The sequence below is a fragment of the Miniopterus natalensis genome, chromosome 3 (genome assembly GCF_054644295.1).
Source record: "Miniopterus natalensis isolate mMinNat1 chromosome 3, mMinNat1.hap1, whole genome shotgun sequence".
NCBI classification, from domain to species: Eukaryota; Metazoa; Chordata; class Mammalia; order Chiroptera; family Miniopteridae; genus Miniopterus; species Miniopterus natalensis.
This window is the reverse complement of record NC_142083.1, coordinates 32,424,283-32,445,720: the sequence shown is the minus strand read 5'-3', so window position 1 is coordinate 32,445,720 and position 21,438 is coordinate 32,424,283. Positions and strand designations below refer to the sequence as shown.

General features: G+C 34.9%; 1 protein-coding gene across 1 annotated transcript in view; it reads left to right on the top strand.

Moving 5' to 3' along the window:
* ADAMTS6 (ADAM metallopeptidase with thrombospondin type 1 motif 6) overlaps positions 1-21,438 on the top strand; it is a 207,166-nt gene that overhangs the window by 101,911 nt on the left and 83,817 nt on the right. The window contains exons 11-13 of the mRNA XM_016198764.2: positions 2,589-2,730; positions 11,751-11,858; positions 21,163-21,308. Of these exons, the coding sequence (XP_016054250.1) occupies positions 2,589-2,730; positions 11,751-11,858; positions 21,163-21,308 (396 nt within the window). The remainder of the gene's footprint in view (positions 1-2,588; positions 2,731-11,750; positions 11,859-21,162; positions 21,309-21,438) is intronic.

The following is a 21,438-nucleotide window of genomic DNA, read 5'->3' as shown; positions in this document are numbered from 1 at the left end:
GATTAGAAGACTATTAGTACCTGAGAAAAGGAACTTTAAAGAAGTAATTATTGTGGCTTCCTCCTGGATTAAGTCAATTTTCAGTTTGCTATCAGGAGAGATTTTTTCCCCTCAGTATATCGTTAAACTTTTGGATCCCCTTAATTCTTCTTCTAAATATTTTAGGTTAATTTTCTGTATTCCTAAAAGTAATTATGTATAATAATTTTTAAATAAATTTTTACTTGGTGCCATTTAGGTGGATATATCTTATATTTTCTTTTTTTATGTTATTGGCAAATATTTTAACTACTACAGTACTTAAATTTTCCCCATTGATTAATAGTAGTACTTAACTTGATATTTTACTTTTATTACATATTTAACTCCTTTCATCAAGACTTATAATTTTTGTTGTAGAGATGAAACTGATATTTTTGAAAAATATTAGTAAACTAAATAACTAATCCAATAATCTTATGACTATCCCATGTTATCAAAATGGTATGTCTTCTTTCATTGTACTTTTCACATTGGCCTTTTTAACATTAACCTTAATAGGAAATTAAAAAAACACACACATATCTTTATTGATTTTGGAGAGAGGAAGGGAGAGGGGGCAAGAGAGAGAGAGAGAAATAGAAACATCAATGATGAGCCCGGCTGGGCATGGCTCAGCGGTTGAGCGTCGACCTGGGATCCAGGCGATCGGGGTTCGATTCCCGGTCAGGGCACATGCCCAGGTTGTGGGCTCGATCAATGACTCTCTCATCATTGATGTTTCTGTCTCTCTCTCTCCCTCTCCTTTCCTCTCTCTGAAATCAATAAAGATATATTTTTAAAAAAAGAAGAAAAAAAAATAAGAAACATCAATGATGAGAGAGTCATTGATTGGCTGCCTCATGCACAACCCCGACGGGATTGAGCCCGCAACCCGGGCATGTGTCCTGACCGGGAATCGAACTGCGGTCTCCTGGATCCTAGGTTGATGCTCAACTGCTGAGCCACGCCTGGCCAGGTGAAAATTTTGAATTTACTATGGTAGAATTACATTTGCCTAAAATTTGCATACCCATATAGATTAAAGATATTTTATATTATAAAACAAAAAGACATTGCTATTTTTAAAATTCATCAAAAAGTAATTTGTCTTACTGAGGTACATGGCAGTTTCGAAAAGAACAAAACCCAAGAAATAAAAGGCACTGTCATGAAAACTCAGTAGCTGGGTGAAAAAAACCCAACTTGTTCTCTATTAGGTAGATACCGTGAGCAGTGACAAGTGAATAGATTGTAATAGCCAATAGTAAAATCCCTCTTTTTTAGTCCCATATTTAATATTTCATCTAAATATTTTTATTGATCAAAATTAACCAAAAAGAACATAAATGAAAGGGAGAATGTGTAAAGAAGACAGTATTCGGTCCCTTGGGTCTTTTCATCTATCCACCTTATGAATAGTATGTTTCAGTTTTTAAAAGGTATTGATTTGCTCCTGGGCAAATATACATTTGTATATAGCAAATTAACGTTTACATTTTAAGACTGTGATAAAAATTTAAGCAAATATTCTCATTATTATGCATGTTTCTTTCTTACTTACCTATAAATGAAAATTTGTACTGTCCTAAATAATAGTGGAGGAACTTCTACTTGTGAAATTATTTTCCTTTGGCAAAGCAGATGGAAAAGATTTGGGGAAAAAAAACACAAGTGCTGGCACAATTGACAGGAATGTTGGAAAAAATTTTTAAATGTTGGCATAGGAATTCTTTAAAAATTCTAACTTACATGTGAAATGAAAGTAAAAAAGCATCTGTCCTATTTTATGCACACTGACTAAATAAAATGAACAATTATATTTAGCAAAGTATAAAGCTCTTTAAGCTAAGGTATTCTGTCTGGGTTTTGGCAATCTTTATGTTATTTGTTCCACTGAATTAAAATATTATGTTTGAGTGCAGGCACACTTTGAAAAGCAGGAATTATAGAGAGAGGAGAACATTCCCTTTCCTAATTCTGATGACCCTAGATGAAATATGAAAATTTTGAGAGACTAAACACTTGTAATATACTTGAGAGGAGAACTTTGGATCTTGGCCTCATCTGTCATTCAGCCCGTTTATTATTGAAATATTTCAAGAGCCTTTGGACATGTCATCTATTGTTCTGCCCCAGGTGGAAATATATAGATTAAGTCTTTAAGGGTTACAACCACAATTTTTTTTTATTTTCCACATTTTATGTTTTTAATTCTACTACCAGATGTGGTTATATTTTCACTGAAAACAAACAAGAAACTTACAGCACTGTGAAGTTCTATTTTGATTCCTTCAGAAATTGGTTTAAATCGGTGTTTTAAGGCCAACTTGACATTTTCAGATTGTTGTCTGAGATACTTTTATTATGTCTTGGTGCTGGGAAAAAATGATTGGGGCTCTCATTCAGGTTTCAGTAAAGTTATTTTGCCACGTGATTATTTCTTGGTAGAATGTATTGTTTTTCATGCATCAAGTTATTAAAACAAAGAGCTCATCGCCTGGTTTCATAATTGTGATTGAAATGGTCCATAGTGTACCTAATTTCCTTTGATCCTTTATGTTGAACAGTTCAGGCCGTGGTACTTGCCTTGATAATGAGCCTCCCAAGCGTGAATTTGTTTATCCAACTGTGGCCCCAGGTCAGGTGTATGATGCTGATGAGCAATGTCGTTACCAGTATGGAGCAGCATCCCGTCAATGTAAATATGGGGTAAGAAGTCTCAATCCTTATGTTTAGTCATTTCTATGTGCTCTTTCATGACACAAATGTTAGGATGGAGTTTTGGTGAATATACTTTACCTCTGGTAACATTATTCATGCAAATATGGCCTTTGACACTGATCCTTTTCTGAAATTTGTATAATATCTATTTCTAAATGCTTGAGTAATCCTAAATTAAGCAATTTTCAAATGTCTTGTGAGAGATGCTGGTAGAATTTTGATAATTTCTAATGTATTTCTTTAAGTCCTGAGTTTATGATGTCAACTTTAGTTTAAGAAATGCTATGGTTTTGAAACTCCCCCCACGTCCCCGGGCCTTTTCTGGTTCTCTAATAATTGGGTTAAGGGCATTTTTATATTGTCTAGGGGGAGCCTTTACTTTAACTTGTAGTTTCTAGTACTGAGTCATTTCAAGTTGCTTCAACCCGATGCTCACATTCTAACATAACAACTGCATGGGAACACGATGACACCAACCCTGCTGTGGGGGAAAAAGCCAAAGAAAAACCATATCATGGCTGATTCTTCATGACTCCCTAAAGAAGTCTCAGGGTCTGTGTCAGAGAAATGAATGCAGATTTCTTCTTGAGTTTCAGAGGAAGGTTTTGGTGTCTAGGGTAGGGACATGTTTATAGTTGGTACACATTATAAGCATGTTGAAAGAAAAAAACAGGAGTTTTGAATAAGTTGTGAAAAAATGTACAGGGGGTAAAAGATAAGTTTAAAGACTTGGTCCCTATCTTTTTGCAAATCGTGCTTAAAATCACTTTAAAAAAAAAATAATAAAAAGAATTTTGTTTTCACGTAAAGACAAAATAATATATGCACTGTGCTATACCAGTTATTCCTCCAGGTGCAGTAGAAAGGAAAGTGATTTTAAAGCCCTCCTTGGGTGATGAGCCTATTATTACTCATGGTCAGCTTTGACAGCACATTTTGGACACTAGATTTAAAGACTGTATGCAACTATCTGAATAGTTAGAGCCCTGAGTGAAACTTTGGCCTTTCCTGTCTCTCTTTGCTGAAAGTTTCTATTCTTATTTCTGTATGGTTATAGTTTCTTTTTGCGGGGCGGTTGCTTTTTCCCTCAGAAAAAGTTGTCTAAAATTTAATCCCGGTCTTTGTATATACTTGTAGTTTAGTAGGTTGAAATTCATGATCAAATGATATTATAGATTTTGTTAATTATTCTTATGTATGGTTTCTCATTTCTTTGTTAGCAAGTGAAATAATTTATGTTTAGTTTTTCTATTGGAAATTGGGTTTTAACTCTACCTATATATTTCCATATTACATAATATGTACTTTTTTCTTTAATGAACTAATAAAAAAATTGGTCTGATTATCCCATATCTATATATGTATATCTCATTTATTTCAGACTAGTTGATATGAAGTGAGATAAATAATAATTGAGAAGTTTAATTTCAGTTACGTTCCTTATATTCAGCTTTTAGAGTTTACTTTTTTATGCATTATGTTTATAGACTTTTGTAATATATATAAATTAAAATTGGAAAACAGACATTAACATCTTACAATCTTAAACAATTTCATGTATTTTATTATGAATCTTTTCACTTTGATTTGCAGCAAAATGGTTTCCTTACACTCATGTACTATATAAAAATACTTATGCTACTTTTTATGAAGTGCTATCTATTACTAACAAAGTTTCTTGAGTCATAATAGGTTCTTTATAATCATCCCACCTCTTAAGCTTGTGCCTGAAAAATTGGGTTTACACAATTGATAGCACCCAAACACACTCCATGTTTTACCTGGTGAATCTGTAAGGTTTTAAAGGAGTCTAAATACTACTTTAGAAAGCAGTAGTGGCTTTGAAGGGGAGAGTCCAGTCAGGTAAACAAGTCATATTAAGATGGTAGCTAAAGGGAAAACAACCAGCCCTGACTGAGATAGCTGAGTGCAGCATCCTGAGATGAACACTAAACATATGCTCCAAGGCTCAGAGGAGCACTGTAGGATTTAAGTGAGGGGACATGTCTGGTGTTGAAGCATCATGAAATGAACCCTGTTTCAACTAGATCTCTAGTGATGTCAGGGAAGATACCAAACAACCACAGAATGACCCACAACTACAGCAGCGATCAGCTTCCCATGTCTTCCACTTTTGTCATTGCTGGGGTCACCAGTGATTACATATGTAGTCAAGAAAAATCTCGCCTGATTTTTTTGTGAGTTGGTTCATTAATATACATATTATTTACATTTGGGCATTTCATGAAAACTTTTCTTTTTTGTTTTTCTTCACGACAACATTTTCCACCATTAACCTTGTATATCACCCATTTATGTTTTCTAGATAAATCCCATTAGAAGTATGAGATTGTAATGGCCATAAATACAAAGAACAAAACTGTACAGCACAATATACAGATTAATATAACTTTATAAGTAATTTATAAAGGATATCTAGTTTCTGGTATTTACATAGTTTTTTTTCTGAGGTACTTCAGACTGTTTTGATTAAAATGGTAATTATTTTATAATGCTTTATAGATGAGGAAACTAAAATACAGAATATGGTTTACCTACTCCAAGGTAAAAAATAAAAATAGGTCTAAATCTGTCAGTTCCACTTTCCATTAGGTACAGGAAACATGTTAATAAGACTGCAGATATATTTTCTTTCAGGAGATAAGTATCATCATACACACAAAAACAATAAATGAGGATGAGAGGAAATTTTTGGAGGTGGTAGGTGTTTATGGCCTAATTTGTGATGATGGTTTCATGGGTATAGACTTATCTCCAAACTTGCCAAGTTATATACATTGAATATGTACAGCTTCTTGTATGTCAATCATACCTCAGTGAAGGAGTTTTAAAAAGAGAGATGAGTGCTATCAGAGTTAGATTTAAGACCCAGGACAAAACCAGAGAAATTTTCTAGACATCATAGCTTCGTTTAATTTATGGCAATTATTATCTGTGAGGTTCGTCACTTTATATAGCCTTAAGAGTTAGCGCATAAATGCATAGTAGTGTGTTGTACATTGTCACTGGGACTGAGCAGTGTTTATTCATAGACCGTGTATTCTGGAGTGTAAACAGGAACACGGGGTCTTACTTGTGGTTTCACAATGGAATAGGATACTTTTTCACAGGACATTTTCAGTAGCAAGACTGCTTACCATTAGCAATCACCTGTGACCTGAAGTTGACCACCAGTAGATTTTACTCGGATACTTTTTCCAGTGAGCGGGAGCCACGTTGTTGTAAACTTCAGATAGCAAAAGTGTAAGATAGGCATATAAAGAGCTTTTCGTTTACCTGGCACGTGGCGGACATTAAACAAATGATTCTCTTTCCTCTGTGAATATCTGTCACCCATGGGGCGATCTCTGCATGGCTGATATGCTGGTAGTGCTCTCCGAGAATCTGAGCCGTCTGTACTGTTGGGAGCATGTTAAGATATTTTAAGGGTCACTCTTTGAGTTATGCTTCAGTCTCAGTGAAGTACTTAGGAGGACATATAAGGGAAGTTTAAAGAAATTAAGTTTGAGTAACCTGTGAAAAGAAAGCTAAATGTTGGCCTCAAAACCACCTTCAGACATTAGAACATTTATAATAGTTAGATTGCTGGTTACAAATTGTTCTCTTTCTCTACCAAGAGCATTAAAAAGCACAGTGGCCTTAATTTTTACAGCTGGAAGCTTGTAGATTAGGCACTAGGAATGATTTCAAGTTTTTAAAATTGGGATTTTGCACTGAGGGAGACTGTAAAATCACTTTGCTTGAAGATTATAAGATGGTGTAAATATTCTACAGTGTGGTCTGATAGGGGTTTAGGGAATAAAAGGCATGGCATTACTTTAGCAAGTCAATATTCTCTTGGAACCCAAATGTGTATATTTATCAAACACACACTTGACAAGAAGTTGATTTAATTTTGATTTTCCCTTTAATTTCAAGCCAAAATTATAGGTTCATAATCACTTGTATCCTTAAAGCTTAGTAGTTTTCACTCTGGGTCTGCTTCTTAGAGGTATTTTTAAAAACCATTTAATCATTTTTAACCCCTTCAAATTAATGATTAATTAATTAATCTGAATTAGTTTTTTGTTTATAATAGGCACAGAGGTTCACACACAGGCGAGAGTGCACATACACACACACACACAGTGCTCTTCCAGGCTCTCTTGCACTTCAGTTGCCCACATAACAGGATTAACCTATTTAAAGCTGAAATAAGGGCACAGTACCCTCTTTCTTCAGTCGGCTACTAAGCACCTGGAGCCAGGCCATGGGGTCACCATATGTTGGTTTTCAATTTTCTTTTGTGTGATACAATGATAAGTAACCTTTCTAATCATTGACGCTCCTTCTTGACCTCTTCAGGGCTCTGCTCTCCCCCTTGGCCATCGGGATCCTTATTGCAAGCAGCTGTTGAGATGTCACTGACGGGTAGTGAGACAAAGAGAATGCGTCATAGCCACAGCCAAGGGCCCAAGACGGCAGAGGGTTTAGGATCCCCAAGGGCAGAGCATTTGTATCACTTTTATAATCTGTACAGCTGTTAAAAAAACCGAAAACAAAGCAAATTCTAGCAATAAAGATGCCATTTTCTCTTCATATTTTATTTTACTTCCTTAATGATATAATAAATATAAAATGTTGTTATACTTTTATGTTATTTCTTTCCCCCTCATATGAACTGCTTATTTCAGTTTTCCCAAGTAAATCAAAGGGCTTTTCTTCCCATTTTTTAGTATCATTTAACAGCTATAGTTACTTGAAAAGGATGGAAATTTCAGAGATTATAATTCTAATTTCTTTTACTGTTTTGAAAGGATCAATGATTAATAATTTTTTAGAATTAAAAAAAGAGCCCGGCCGGGCATGGCTCAGTGGTTGAGCATTGAACTAGGATCCAGGCGATCGGGGTTCGATTCCCAGTGAGGGCACATGCCCTGGTTGCCGGCTCGATCCCCAGTTGGGGGGCGTGCAGGAGGCATCTGATCATTGGCTCTCTCATCATTGATGTTTCTGCCTCTCTCTCCCTCTCCCTTCCTCTCTCTGAAATCAATAAAGATATATTTAAAAAATAGACAAATTCCCAAAGCATGAAGCCCAAGTAGATAAATAAAAAGAAACTTAGATACAGTGGTGAAACTGCCCTGAAGCAAAGACAGAGAAGTTTTGAAAGCAGCTAGACAGACTTTATTGCAATGAAACAGCAATTAGACTGACAGGTGACTTTTCCTCAACCTCTAGAAGGTTTCCAGATAATAATGAACTTACTACCTTTAAATGCCAAGGTAGTATTAAATATCAGCCTGGAATTCTATATTCAACTCAAATATCATTTTTAAAATGAGGGCAAAACAAATATATCTTCGTACAACTAAGAACCAGAGTTTCCTGTTAAATTAATTACTAGAGGATGTGTGGCAAAAAAGAAAGAAATGAACATGGATTATCAAGTCTTGGGCAATGAATGGTTCACAAACTTTTAGCTTTTTGTAGGCAAGGAAAATTTCTCTCCAAAAATTAGCAAATCAGCACAGGGATATGAACTTATAATTTTGCCAAGTGGAAACATTCTGTAAGGACTACCATAAACAAACACACCCTGCCATGAATAATCTTATAGTTTATCGTAACACCTAAAAAGTAAAAGGAATAACAATAAATAAGGAAGTTCATGAAAATAAAACATTTAGTATCATGAAAAAACCACATTGACATCATTCTTCTAATTTTGTCACAGAATATTAAAAACTTGATCAAAGAGCAGTACCAATCCATGGCTTTTGGGCTACATGTCTTTTTATACCCTGCCTCCTTCCTGGTTCTTGTAAATTCTAAGTGATAGTGTTGGTTTCTCATAACACTAATGTAATGCTTGGTGAGGCAAATGGTAGGTGCTTAACAAATAGTCTTGCATGAATGGTAAATAATGCTGTTACTTTTGTTTTACCAGGCAATCCTCCTAATTGATTAGAAGTTGATCCCATGATATTAGAGATGCTATTTGCAATTTTCAGTATCATGTGACAGAAATTTCCAATAGTGGAGACTGTTGGTAACTTCTCTCTTCTTCCTTTAACTCAAGGGCAGGCACAAAGACCACACTTCTGGAGAGTCTTCCCAAAATGAATTGTATGGTTAGAGAAGAGAATTAATCACCCTAATGCACAGGCAATGATTTATTAATTCATGAGACTTATTTTAATAAATCTTAATTTCTATAAATAAGCATGAGTATGTGAAAGATAACTATGTTCTTCTAGAGCTAAGCTGGTGGCTAGTCAAATCATTCAAGGAAATTAACCCACCTATGATGATGATTGTTATACAAATTCCCCAAGAGGCAAAAATATTGAGCATGTATTTAACTTAAGTAGAGCTTGGGACCTACTTTAGGTACTTATTTAACAACTAACATGCATGTACAATTGTGTGCATCTGTGCAAGTACGCCATCCATGTTCTGAGCTCCAGCAGTTTAGAGAAAGCAGGGTGTTTCTGAAGATGTGAAATTGTTCTCAGGTTCTTTCAGGAAGTATACCTCTTGCTTGCTGGGTATGAAATGAAATTTTCTTGGGTTTTATCTTTCGAGAGAATTTTTTGTAATCTTTAGAAATCTTAATTTGGATATCAAAGTCTTTCTTATCCAAGTTGATATACTAGATGAGAGATCTAGCTGAAGACTCTTCAGAGCATTCTCCAAGAATCGTTTTACATCTTAGGAATAGTTCCCATACACAGATGTTCAGTCCTGTACTTTAAACAGTATTTGTGAGAAGTTAATGCCCTAGCAAAAGTTGAATCCCCAGAAATGGCTAAGGTCATAAAATCCTGTTAAATTTGGGAATCTGCCTTTTAAAATGTGCCCTCTTCTGAAGGATAAGGGCGCTGCCCTCAGGGGCCTCTCTATTGTGATTCTTGAGATTAAAATTTTGGGAAAAAGTATCTTGAACACTTGCCGCTTGGGTAGAGATTTTCAAGGCACTTTTGGAAAGTTTCTGTAACTTGTCTAAATAGTATGTTCTCCTAATATAGGATATTGTTTTCCATGATAGAATTTTCATTGTATAGTTCTGTCCAAAGTAATATTTAGGCCTAATAAAAATCATTAAAGATCAGGAGTATGATCCAGGATTATGGTTAGGGTTGTTTTTTGGGGTTTTTTTGGTAATCTCTTAATACATTGTTCTAGCAATGCTTGTCTATTTTTGTGAACCCATTTTTCTTTGAATGTGGGTATTTTTGATACATGGGAACAATATTTGAAGACGTTAACATGTTAGTCCTACTGTTTTTTAAATATTAAACTAAAAGAATACATTTTGGGAACATGTACTGAAAATCAATCTCCTGTAGAAAAGGAAGAATGAAGTAGCATAAATAACCTTCTCTTAAAACAGAAACTGAAGCCTTGAAAGAAAATAGAGTTTGTAATCAACTGGATTGCAAGAACAGGGAAGTTTTATATTATGACTCACAGAATGTGTTGTTTTATTTTCTAATGCTTTAACTCTTCTGCCTCAATAATTCTCAACACGGAGTTTCAAGTAGAAAAATAAAGTAAAATAGAGTTTAAAGTAGATAATTTTCAAAAAGTATTTTTAAAATCTAGTAGAAATTATATGTCCCTTTCTCTGCCTGGTGAGATGGGTTGGGGGAACATCCTAGAGAAGGACTCAAAGAAATCCCTTCAGTTTCCTATACTCTGAGGCATTCCCATTTTCTGGAACATTTGAGTTAACTCACTGTTACCGCTTCATTTCTGAATTGTGTTAATGTGGCATAAGTTCTTTAAAAATTTTTTAGAATTGAGATATAATTGATGTATACTATATTAGTTTCAGGTGTACAACATAATGTTTCAGTATTTGTGTATATTGTGAAATGATCACTATAATAAGTCTAGTTAACATCTATCACCATACATGGTCAAAAAAACATTTTGTCTTGTGATATGTTACATAAGTTCTTGTAATTAAGTTTTTTGAGAGTTTAAAGAGCAGTTGGGGAATAATAACAATATAAATGAATCTTATATATAAATTTATTTTTGCATTCCAGATTAATATATTTTTATTGCAAAAAGATATTTTATACTCAGTGGTTCTAGTTTAAATTAAAAACTTGCAATATCATTAATTATGCTAGTTGGTGATCATATAAAGAGAAACTGAAAATTTTGAGTTTCTTCAAAGTAAGCTTTTTTTGGCTAGTACTTAAAACACTTTATTCAGATATGTGTTGAACAGCTAATTTTAAAATATGATAGTGTGTGAACAAAATGAGGTACTTTACATTGTTGATATTAGAATAAGTGTTGTAATTTCCCCATGATGAAGTAGGATAATGAAAAATCCTAAAAAAGAAGACAAGACAGCTCCAAACAATGTCCAAAATCTGTCAATTATAGAAGTGACATATAAACAGCAGCATTTGTTCAAAACCAAATTTCCCTTTCATGAAGATGGTGGGCTACACTGATGAACTGCAAATAACATTGCTAGATTGTTCTTTAGGCAACTTTGAATTTTAGAAGTTACTCCCTGCCTATTCCTATGGTCTCTTTTTTCTTCTTAAAATGGTCTTTATTTGACTATTACAGTAGATCTAAGATGACAAATACCTAGCACCACTCTATTAGTAATTGGTAAGTTTGTTCTGTTATGTATTCTTGAGAGAAATAAACATATATTCCCTTTCTACATATTCAATCTTTTTCCCTACCCTTCTCTATTAATGAAGTTTCTGTATATTATTTTTAAAAGATCTTAATATTAAAAACTAAGAGATACTTTATCTACTAAAATGAGGGTTTTAAAGACAAACATTTAAATGATTCTGTACAATGGATAACCCACCTTCCATAAGAGCCTCCTCCAAAATCTTCCCCTTTGATGCTTCAGCACCAGCAAGAAACAAATAATGCTGAGTGACTGTGGGCCTATTTTATGGAAGAGTGGACATGATTTTAGTCTTTACTTCTGATCAACTTGCCTTTGCCTTCTTTCCTAGGAAGTGTGTAGAGAGCTCTGGTGTCTCAGCAAAAGCAACCGCTGTGTCACCAACAGTATTCCTGCAGCTGAGGGAACACTCTGCCAAACTGGGAATATTGAAAAGGGGGTAAGCTCAAAGTTTATTAGCTATTTGATAAATGTTTAGCGTTGATATTCAGCTGCTAGGAAATCATGCATATTAATTAAAATGTACTTGAGAAAATAATGCATTTCTAGTCTATTGAGTTAATTGTCATAACTTGATTTTCTGCAAATATGCATTGGTCAGGAAATTACAGTAAATAACTATTTTCTGGGTCAGTTTCACCTTTCTGTATGTATATGTGTGAGTTATATTTGTATAGAAAATGTCCACCAACAATAGTACATAATATAGTCTGCTTAGTCATATGTCTGTTTTTTTCTGATAAATAATACCCAGGAAAATTATGTGATTCTAGAATATTTTACAACTGTAGTCTAACTAGAGTCACTTTGAAATTGCAGTATGAGAGAAAGGGCTAATAGTAGAAGGATACTTAAACAACTTATAGAGCACAGAAATTGGAGCTAAATAATTTTGGTTTCATCAGTGGAGTTTTCAAAAATATTATTAGAAATTGCTGAAACAGATAGGACTAGTTTATGCTATTCCTGAAGTTCTCTAGGTATTTCTATATATGTGAATTCTAGAATTTATTGCTATGGACTGGATTTACAATAATAACTACTACTGTCATCTGTTCTCAGTTCTGACTTCTTCCATGTTAGTTGGGCTACTTTCAACAAAGATTACACTGGATTTCAGCTTGCAAACTGATGTTTAAATAAAAAGAATGAGAGCTTTTGGGCAGCTGTCACAGTTTATTAATCCTTGCTGACGGCTTCATTCAGGACCCATGACCTAGTGCCATGTTGATAGCTTTTCCATGCTGAGTTTGGAAATGTTGGTAAATTATGGTAAATGTATGAATTGATAGGGTCATTTTAAAGGATTAAGGATCTTTTTTTGAGACTACGTAAGTAGCCAATACAAATACAGAGATCTTCGCACACGACCAAAAATTCCTTCTTTTTTTTTTTTTCACTGAAGTAATAGAAAGTATTAGGAACCGCATTCTTGAAACAATAGTCTGGGTTTATTTTGGAACCAACAATTCTTGTCATCGACAAGTAGCAATTTAAATCAATCTGTACTTAGAAGAAATACACAACTGTAGGGGGGAAGTCACAGTGAGAATCTGTTTCCTTATTTGCAATGGATTATTATTCTTGTAATCTAGTCTATGGGCCATGGTTTCTATTTGCTTGGAATAATACTATCACTAGGCCTCATGGGCTCTTTTTATTTGACTTTATTTCTAACCCTATGGCAAAAAAATTTTATTTTTTAAAATACTTCAGAGCTCTTCTAAAGCATTCCATAAATTATATAATCACTCCAAATAAGTAAATCACAAGTAGTGGCTATTTGAGAACACATAACTTACCCCCACCAATCATTTACATGGTAAACACATATTTAATATCTTCTAATTTGTGCTTAATTGCAAGACTGTCAAATGCCATATCTTATAGCTGTGTGCACATATGTGATAGAGATGACATATTTCTTGAAAATTAGAGACAATTTTGAGGGATATTTAGAAGACACGCTCAATAATATTAAAGCTAACAGTATTAAATTTGAATTTAGATAAATAAATAGAAGGGAAATATAATTCTAAGCATAAATAAGAATAAGCACAGATAAAAAGTGAATAAAATGGGGAAATATACTTGATTTCTAAAGATTCACATTTTTAGTTTACGTTGGTTGCCAACTTTTTGACCCTTATCCCCTTTTTTCAAATGAGGCCTATATAATTCTGAAATATACACTTAAAAAAATGGCAATGATATGGTTAAAAGAATACCTTACCTGCCTCTTTACCCTGTCAGCTTCCAACATAATTCAACAGAACATCTTGAGCTTCATGAAAAACTATTTAAGAACCTTGTAAATGTAACAAAGCTTGTGTTCCAAGAGGTCATTCATATTCACAACATTAGAGTTTAGTTGCAAAAAGTCAGTATCACCATCTAAAATTATTCTTCCAAACAAAAATCTTAGCCATTGTTCCAGGGATATGAAACGTCAATAGGCAGCTTTAGGAATGGTGCTAAGAAGTTTTAAAATGAATGAGTGAATGAAAACAAACACATGTAGACTCCCTGGAAAGAAAAAGAGTATACTAGAAGACCCTGAGCATATTCCTATCATTAGCTCTGAATTTATGAAGAAGTTTTTAAAGAACTAGATCAACCTACATTTTTAAGGAGAAAGAGTACAAAGTACTAGACAGCTGAGCTGAGCAGTTCTTTGTCAATTATTTATTTAAATCCTTACCCGAGGATATACATATATATATTTTTTAAACATTTTTATTTATTTACTTAAAAATATATCTTTATTGATTTCAGAGAGAGGAAGGGAGAGGGAGAGAGAGAGAGAGAAACATCAATGATGAGAGAGTCATTGATTGGCTGTCTCCTCTTATGGGGACTGAGCCTGCCACTCAGGCATGTGCCCTGACCGGGAATCTGACTGCGATCTCCTGGATCATAGGTTGATGCTCAACCGCTGAGCCACCCTGGCTGGGCACCTGAGGATATTTTTTCCATTGCTTTTCAGAGAGAGTGGAAGGAAGGGAGAGAGAGAAAGAGAGAAACACATCCATGTGAGAGAGACACATTGGTTGCCTCTTGCACGAGCCCTGATGGGGCCAGGGATCGAACCTGCAACTGAGGTATAGGCCCTTGGCCAGAATTGAACCCAGGACCCTTCAGTCTGCAGGCTGACCAATGCTCTTACCACTGAGTCAAACTGGTTAGCGCCTTAATTTATTTTTAATTTATGTTTTTAGTAACTGCATTTGTCATATTATCTTTTTACAAATTTGTTTTGTTGATTTCACTTATTTTTTTTCTTCTTAAAAGAAAAGTGTGTTTACTTTTGCCAAGTTGCAGACTTTCCTCCTAAGGCTGTATCTATCTGGAAATTAAAACAGAGTTCAGCATTTTGACTCAAATCAAAACAACCATGCAAAGAACTAGGGACAAAATTAAAGTGGAATTTTCAATTGGTCAGGTCAGCTTTGTGTGGCTAGTCTGTATTCTTGCCATCTAAAAATAGTTGGCATTACCAATAGTGATGATGATGAGAGTGAATATTTTTAAAGTACTTATACTGTGCCAGGCACATATTTGTTCTGTTTAGTAGTGACCAAAATCCTATTAGGCGGGTACTCTTTTACCTCCATTTTACAGATGAAGAAAGTAAAATTTGAAAGCGTAAGATTACAAAGCAATTTTATAGCAGAGCTGAGATTCCAGCCCAGGTCTTTCTAATTCCAAAGTTGAAAACTGTGCCCCTCTGTATTCCTCTGATTTTACTTTACCTTTAGATGGGAAATTTTATAGAGGAAAAAAAAGCAAATTTTTATTGTCATAGGAATAAAGTGGGTTACTGAGCTTGAGATTGATGGTGACAATGTATTTTACCCTTTAATTCTAAGTGGATTTTTCTCTTATCTACCAGTAACAGCATCTTATCTAGGAATCCAACAGGAAGGCACTGTGGACAGAACATTGAACTAAGAATATATGATTGTGTTACAATTGGAAAAATAATGAACCTCCGCTTTAAAAATGATAACTTATTTCCACCTATTTCATAGAGGTGTTGTAAGGATAAAATGAGATAATATCTCAGTGAACTTTTTATGGGCTTCAGCAGAAGGAAGGTACTAGAATATAATACTAGAGCCTCATCATTACTTTTGATTATTTGCCAACCTTAGATGATTGTGGACAGAAAATTCTTTGTCAGACTGTCTTAACTGGCAGTACTGAGCATCAGAAAGTATAAGCATGAATTTGTGTGCCTCAGAAACAGGAATGAAATAAACATGACTTCTGATCTCTAAATTTCAAAACTACTCTCCTCAGAAAAAACAAGAAAGAACCTACATCCTGTCTAGCCAGCAGGATAACACCAAAGCTGCTCATAGTTTTTTGAATAAATTTTTTTTTAAATGTTGGGGGGAGAGAAGTATTGCTTAAGTGATAGCATAGACATATCCAGAGGACTGGATCCGCAATGATCTCGTCAAACTCTGGCTGCAAAAGATATGGGATCCCTGCCCGAGGCGCAGTTCCACAAATGTTCCATGTAAGTATGGGAACTGTTCCATGCACATTTAGCAGATGGAGTAAGAAATATGGCCAAAAAATTAAAAACTGATCTTTGCGTGAGTCCTGGGGGGTCTGACATCGCTATTCCAGCCATTGGATGTCTGCCTGAATAAGCCATTCAGGGGTTGAATAAGAACCATATGGTCTGAATGGATGTGCTTAGGGACAGTAGCGTTAACCAGAGGAGGGAATTTGATGAGCCCAGAGAGTGCGCGCGTTGGTACTGGGCGCCCATGGGTCAAACTCCTACAAATCAATTAATATAACTTTAAGCCAAAAAAACTTCCCTGAGACATGGCATCAGCAATAGCACTTTGGACAGGCATCGGAGGGATGCCATATCTGATGAGTAGTAAACAAAGATTCAGACGGTAAAAACTCTGATAGCAGTGTGGGCATTGTTACCGAACGGGGTATTAAGGGTAAGGAAAACTCAATCCTGGCAAGCTCTGATGGTGACCACAAAGAAGGCTTCAGAGACTTGGTTTATTGCCAAAAGATTGACTTGATGATTCGACAAGACTCAGTTAGAAATATAGCACAGCATTCGAACTTACATATATATGACATTGGTTCCTAATGTCTTTGTATGGGAAACATGGGGCTGGATTAGACGAGGGTTACTATCTACCCTTCTAAAGCACTGGGTAGATCTTAGAGTAGACTATAACATGCTTCGAATTATATACACAGGAAGTAAAGAAAGAATAGCTCTTGAATTGCTCTAGAAATTTAAATAGTATGGGATGACAAGTTCTGATTTAGAATTTGGGCTGAAATAAGCTTCAGCATTCCCGCACCTGCAGAGTGGGAAGATAAGGCTTTTAATGGTGCTGTGCTCCAACTTCTGGCTTTTCTGACTGAAGAATGTTCTATATTGAATCACCAATATCACTTCCGTTAAAATCTTAGGATTTCCTTAGAGGGCTCCCATTCCAGATGCTGGCTGGACCCCGTGCTGGCTATAGTTCAAGACCTACCATAGTCACATCCTAGAGTGACTCCAGTTAAAAAATATGTATGTTTTCAATATTTAAAAATAAAAAATACTTTAAAAGTATACTCATCTTAAAAATTTTTTGTGGAATTCTGACAAATTCTCAAGGTTAGATTTTTTGATTTATAATGTATCTTGCTTAAAGACCATTCCCTGATGTGCATTATGAAATTCAGTGTCTAATAGCAAGAGATGTTGTTTAATACTGGTTTCTTAGGAAAACTTTTAAAGCTTCACCTGGAATATGTTGTCTTTCTAGATAGTTTTAAAATATATTTGTTTTACTTTGATGGAATTTGAAAAGTGAGAATGAACAATCTGAGATTTTATTCTTGGAATGGGATAGTTTTACTTTCACCTTTCTAAACCTGGTTAAACACACTTGAATTGGCAAAAAGAAGGCAAAATTTATTCATTTTGTCTGGATAATTTGACTGATATTTAGACTACATCACTAGATTAGATATAATCTTTGAGAATAAGGATTAGAAACTGGTTCCCATCTGAGGATGTAACTCTTCTAGTTTCAGGAAAAGAAATAAAATTCTATGCCTATGGAAACAGAGCTTTTAAAGTTTTGGCAACTTCAGGGGGAAAAAAGAGACAAAAATAGAAAATACAACACTCAAAATTCTCACCTTTATGTGTTTATAGGATTTATATACTTCAAGTTGCTTTATTTAGTGTAATCTAATTATATTATTTATGACATTAAAGTCATTATATATTGATTCATGTAATCATCTAGAAAATTAGCTCATATAACTTGATCTGCATGAAGTTCCTTATAGATTTCTTAAAGCAGTTATTATTAGGTTAAATAAGTTTCTTTTCTTAAAATCATGTGCTACATCAAGAAACTTACTGCTACCAGAGGTGGGAGATAGGAGGAATTCCAAAGAGATCCCTTCCTATAAATACAAGGTGGGAGGAAGCTAAACAAAACACACAAAAAGGAACATTTACCAGAGATTGAATTCAAACCTTTGGTAGGTTTTTAACTTCTTTGAAGGTATGTCTGCACAGAAATAATTTCTAAAGTTGTCTTAATCCAAACCATATTGGAATCAAAAACTAAAGTTAGCCCCCATTTTATAGTTAGAGAAACTAAAGAAAATAAATAAATAAACTTGCTTTAAACCAAAGATATTGTCATAATGAGGACTCATATTTGTAACACAGGCTACATAGGGTGAAGTTGTCTCTTCACAGACTGAAGTTGTTAACTAGTTAACCAAGTTGTTAATTAGTTGTTAAACTAGACACTAATCTCTTGTTGATTGGTAGATGAATGATACTTATGAATTCTTCATTTTTACCCATTAATCTCTGTTATTTAACTTTCTGACATAATTGTCTATTATGTTATAACTTCATGGAATAGATATAATCACTAGCATAAATTTATGCAGTAAAAGATTCTAGCAAACCAGTTATGAAATACTACTGTTGTGTAGATGTTAAATAATCATGAGAATTGAGCGACATTTTATAAACTGAATACTGTATTTATCTTTTACTACCTTAAAGGTAAGTTTTAAAAGGAAAACAAGATAATTTGTGTGGCTCCCTTCCCTGTTCTACAGTTTGTGAGTCTCCAGGAAACATATAACAATGTTATTAAATATTTTGGAACCTACATCTTTCAGTGTTCTTATGGCCTTCACAATTCCTTAGCCCCTGAAAATGCAGAAAGTGAATTTCTTCCCCACAGGTACTCAAGGAGTTCTGAAATAACATGTGCTGTACACTTAACAGCTGAGCGGATTTTTAGTCTCTAGTGTTATTTTGTAGTAAAAGCAGTTCAGTCAAGTATATTAGAGTATTATTTAATGTCTTCAAATATATAATTCTACACTTCCAATAGATTTTTTTTCTCCACTGATTTTTGTGTATTTTTGGACAGATAATCCCTTCTTTTCTGCCCATAAGTGACCTTGGGCAAGTCAACCTCCTTCGGCTCTGGCTTCCTCATCTGAAAAATTAAGTGCTTACATCACACGAATGCTGAAGTCCTTTTGAGCATAAGATGCAGCTCTGTGATTTTATAAAATGCAAAATCAAGCTTTAATGCTATAATATCCCACTTTAATATCTATTAGATTAAGGATCGGAATGTCCTGCCTTATAGCCGATCAGAATTTGACTTCCTCTTGCCTAATTTTTTGTGGACAAATGATAATTGCTCAGCACGTCTCTAAAAAGACTTTTATGGTGTCATAACTATTAAAATATTTACTGAGTGTTACTACCAGGGAAACAAAGATGCATTGGACTTTCTTTACTCTCCAGTATTTCCAGTTCCTTTCTGACATGTAGCAACCAAAATGACAGAGAATTCTAAAATTGAACTCATGCATTCATTCATTCAGTAGATTTCTTTTGCTTATCTACTACATGCTAAGCCCTGTTCAAGACATTCAGTATTTCTAATAGAACATTCTGTGGTGACAAACGTGCTAGATCTCCTCCATCCAACATTGTCGCCACACATGTGGCTATGAAGCCCCAGCAATGTAGCTTGCGGGTCTGAGGAACTGAATTTTTAATTTTAATTAATTTAAATTTAAATAGCCACACATGTCACATTAAGGTTTTTACATACTAAGGAGAGGAGACAGACAGTAATGAAGTAATTTGAAAAAGAAACAGGATAATTAGAAGTAGTGTAAACCAAAATGATTACACCCTGGAGGTACCCCTTCAGAATAAGGGTGGTCGAGGAAAAGTCTCTCTGGTGAAATGACACTTGACCTGAGACTGAATGACAAGACAGCAATATCAGGAATTGTGAGAAGTGTTCCCAGGGGGACCAGCAGATGCAAGGGCCCTATGAAAGGAACAGCTTAGTGTTTGAGGAAAGGAAAGAAGGCCAGTATGTCTGAAGCAATACGTGAAAGAGAGAGTAAGGCAGGAGAAGGAGGCAGGTGGTAGTTCCCACAGGCCACTCTTGCCCAGAGTTAAGGGAAATAGGGAAACCACCAGTCTTTTAAGCAAAACAGAGACATGATATGATAATATGTTTTTAAAGATCTCTCTGAATGCTTACTGGAGAACAGATTGATTATAGGTAGAAAAAAAGTGGGGATAGGGAGACCAGGTAAGAAGCTATTCCATTTGCCATTGGTAGCAGTGAAAAATTCTGGATATATAGAATTAGTATAATTAAATGATTACTTACTAAGCATCGCATGTCATAATCCTTTTATGTTGTAATATAAGGTTGAATTTTTATTTAGCAAACTAACATTGCTGACAGTTACTCAACTCTAATAATGTTGCCTGTTGTTATTTATATAAACAAATGATTTTCATAACATGAACATGGTTTGTCAATGTTTGATGGTAATTCACAAAAATGCACCAGTAACAGCCTAGAAATGCTTGGTTTTTTTTACAAAAGGCTTTCATTTTTACCATATTCTGCAAGTAAGATTTATCATGTTAGAGTTATGAGCTGATTATTTGATGTCTGCGTCTCGATAAATTATTCCTGGCTTTCTACTTATGTGCAGTATGTGTGGTTTATTGCAGAGAGTAAAGCTGAGAAGAATTCCAGTACACATGTTCACGCAGGGGCTATGCACATGGCTGGCCGGTGTATATAAGGGTTTTTTTGTACCCGGTCCCTAGTGTCTTGGCATTACTTTTATTATGTCTGCAGTACTCGTGTAGATGAAATGCCACAACACATTCTTTTACTATTGTAGCCTCAACCAGCCTTTTCTTTCTTTCTTTCTTTTTCTTTTTTTTTTTTTTTTAAAGAAAAAGCAATTACCACCATAAAAATTCCTTACTGGGGAACTTTCCATATTGCGTTATCATTCCATGAGTCTAATAATAGTGGAATATAAAGAAAAAAATTTTAATACTAAAATATCTAAAAAAGACTTTTGAGGTCTCTGTAATGAGAAACACTAAGAGTCTGGAGTAGGCGAAACAAGAAAAGAGAAGTCAAGTCAGGTTTTTTAGACTCCTGGTACATGTTAGAGATTTAGAAATCACTGCCCAGCTAAAGATAATTTGCAAATCACACGCGCCATCGCCAAAGTATAAACATGGTTAAAGAACTCAGCCTGTTATCTATGGGGGGAATGCTAATGCCTGGAATTGGTCATTGCCTGCACCCTGTGTGTTTCTATCCTGATAGCTGTATCTGCCTAAAAGCTAATTCTGTGTTTTCTGTGAAATCTTGCAGTGGTGTTATCAGGGAGATTGTGTTGCTTTTGGCACGTGGCCCCGGAGCGTAGATGGGGGCTGGGGTGCCTGGTCACTGTGGGGAGAGTGCAGCAGGACCTGCGGGGGAGGCGTCTCTTCATCCCTAAGACACTGTGACAGTCCAGCGTAAGTAGCTAAAGTAAGCCGGAGCCAACAAAAAGACACAGTTGGAAATGATTCAAAGCTGTGGTTTCACATGTTATCTGTAAAAACGTTTCACTCCTGAGCCAAGTGCTTGTCTTCGGAACAAGCACTA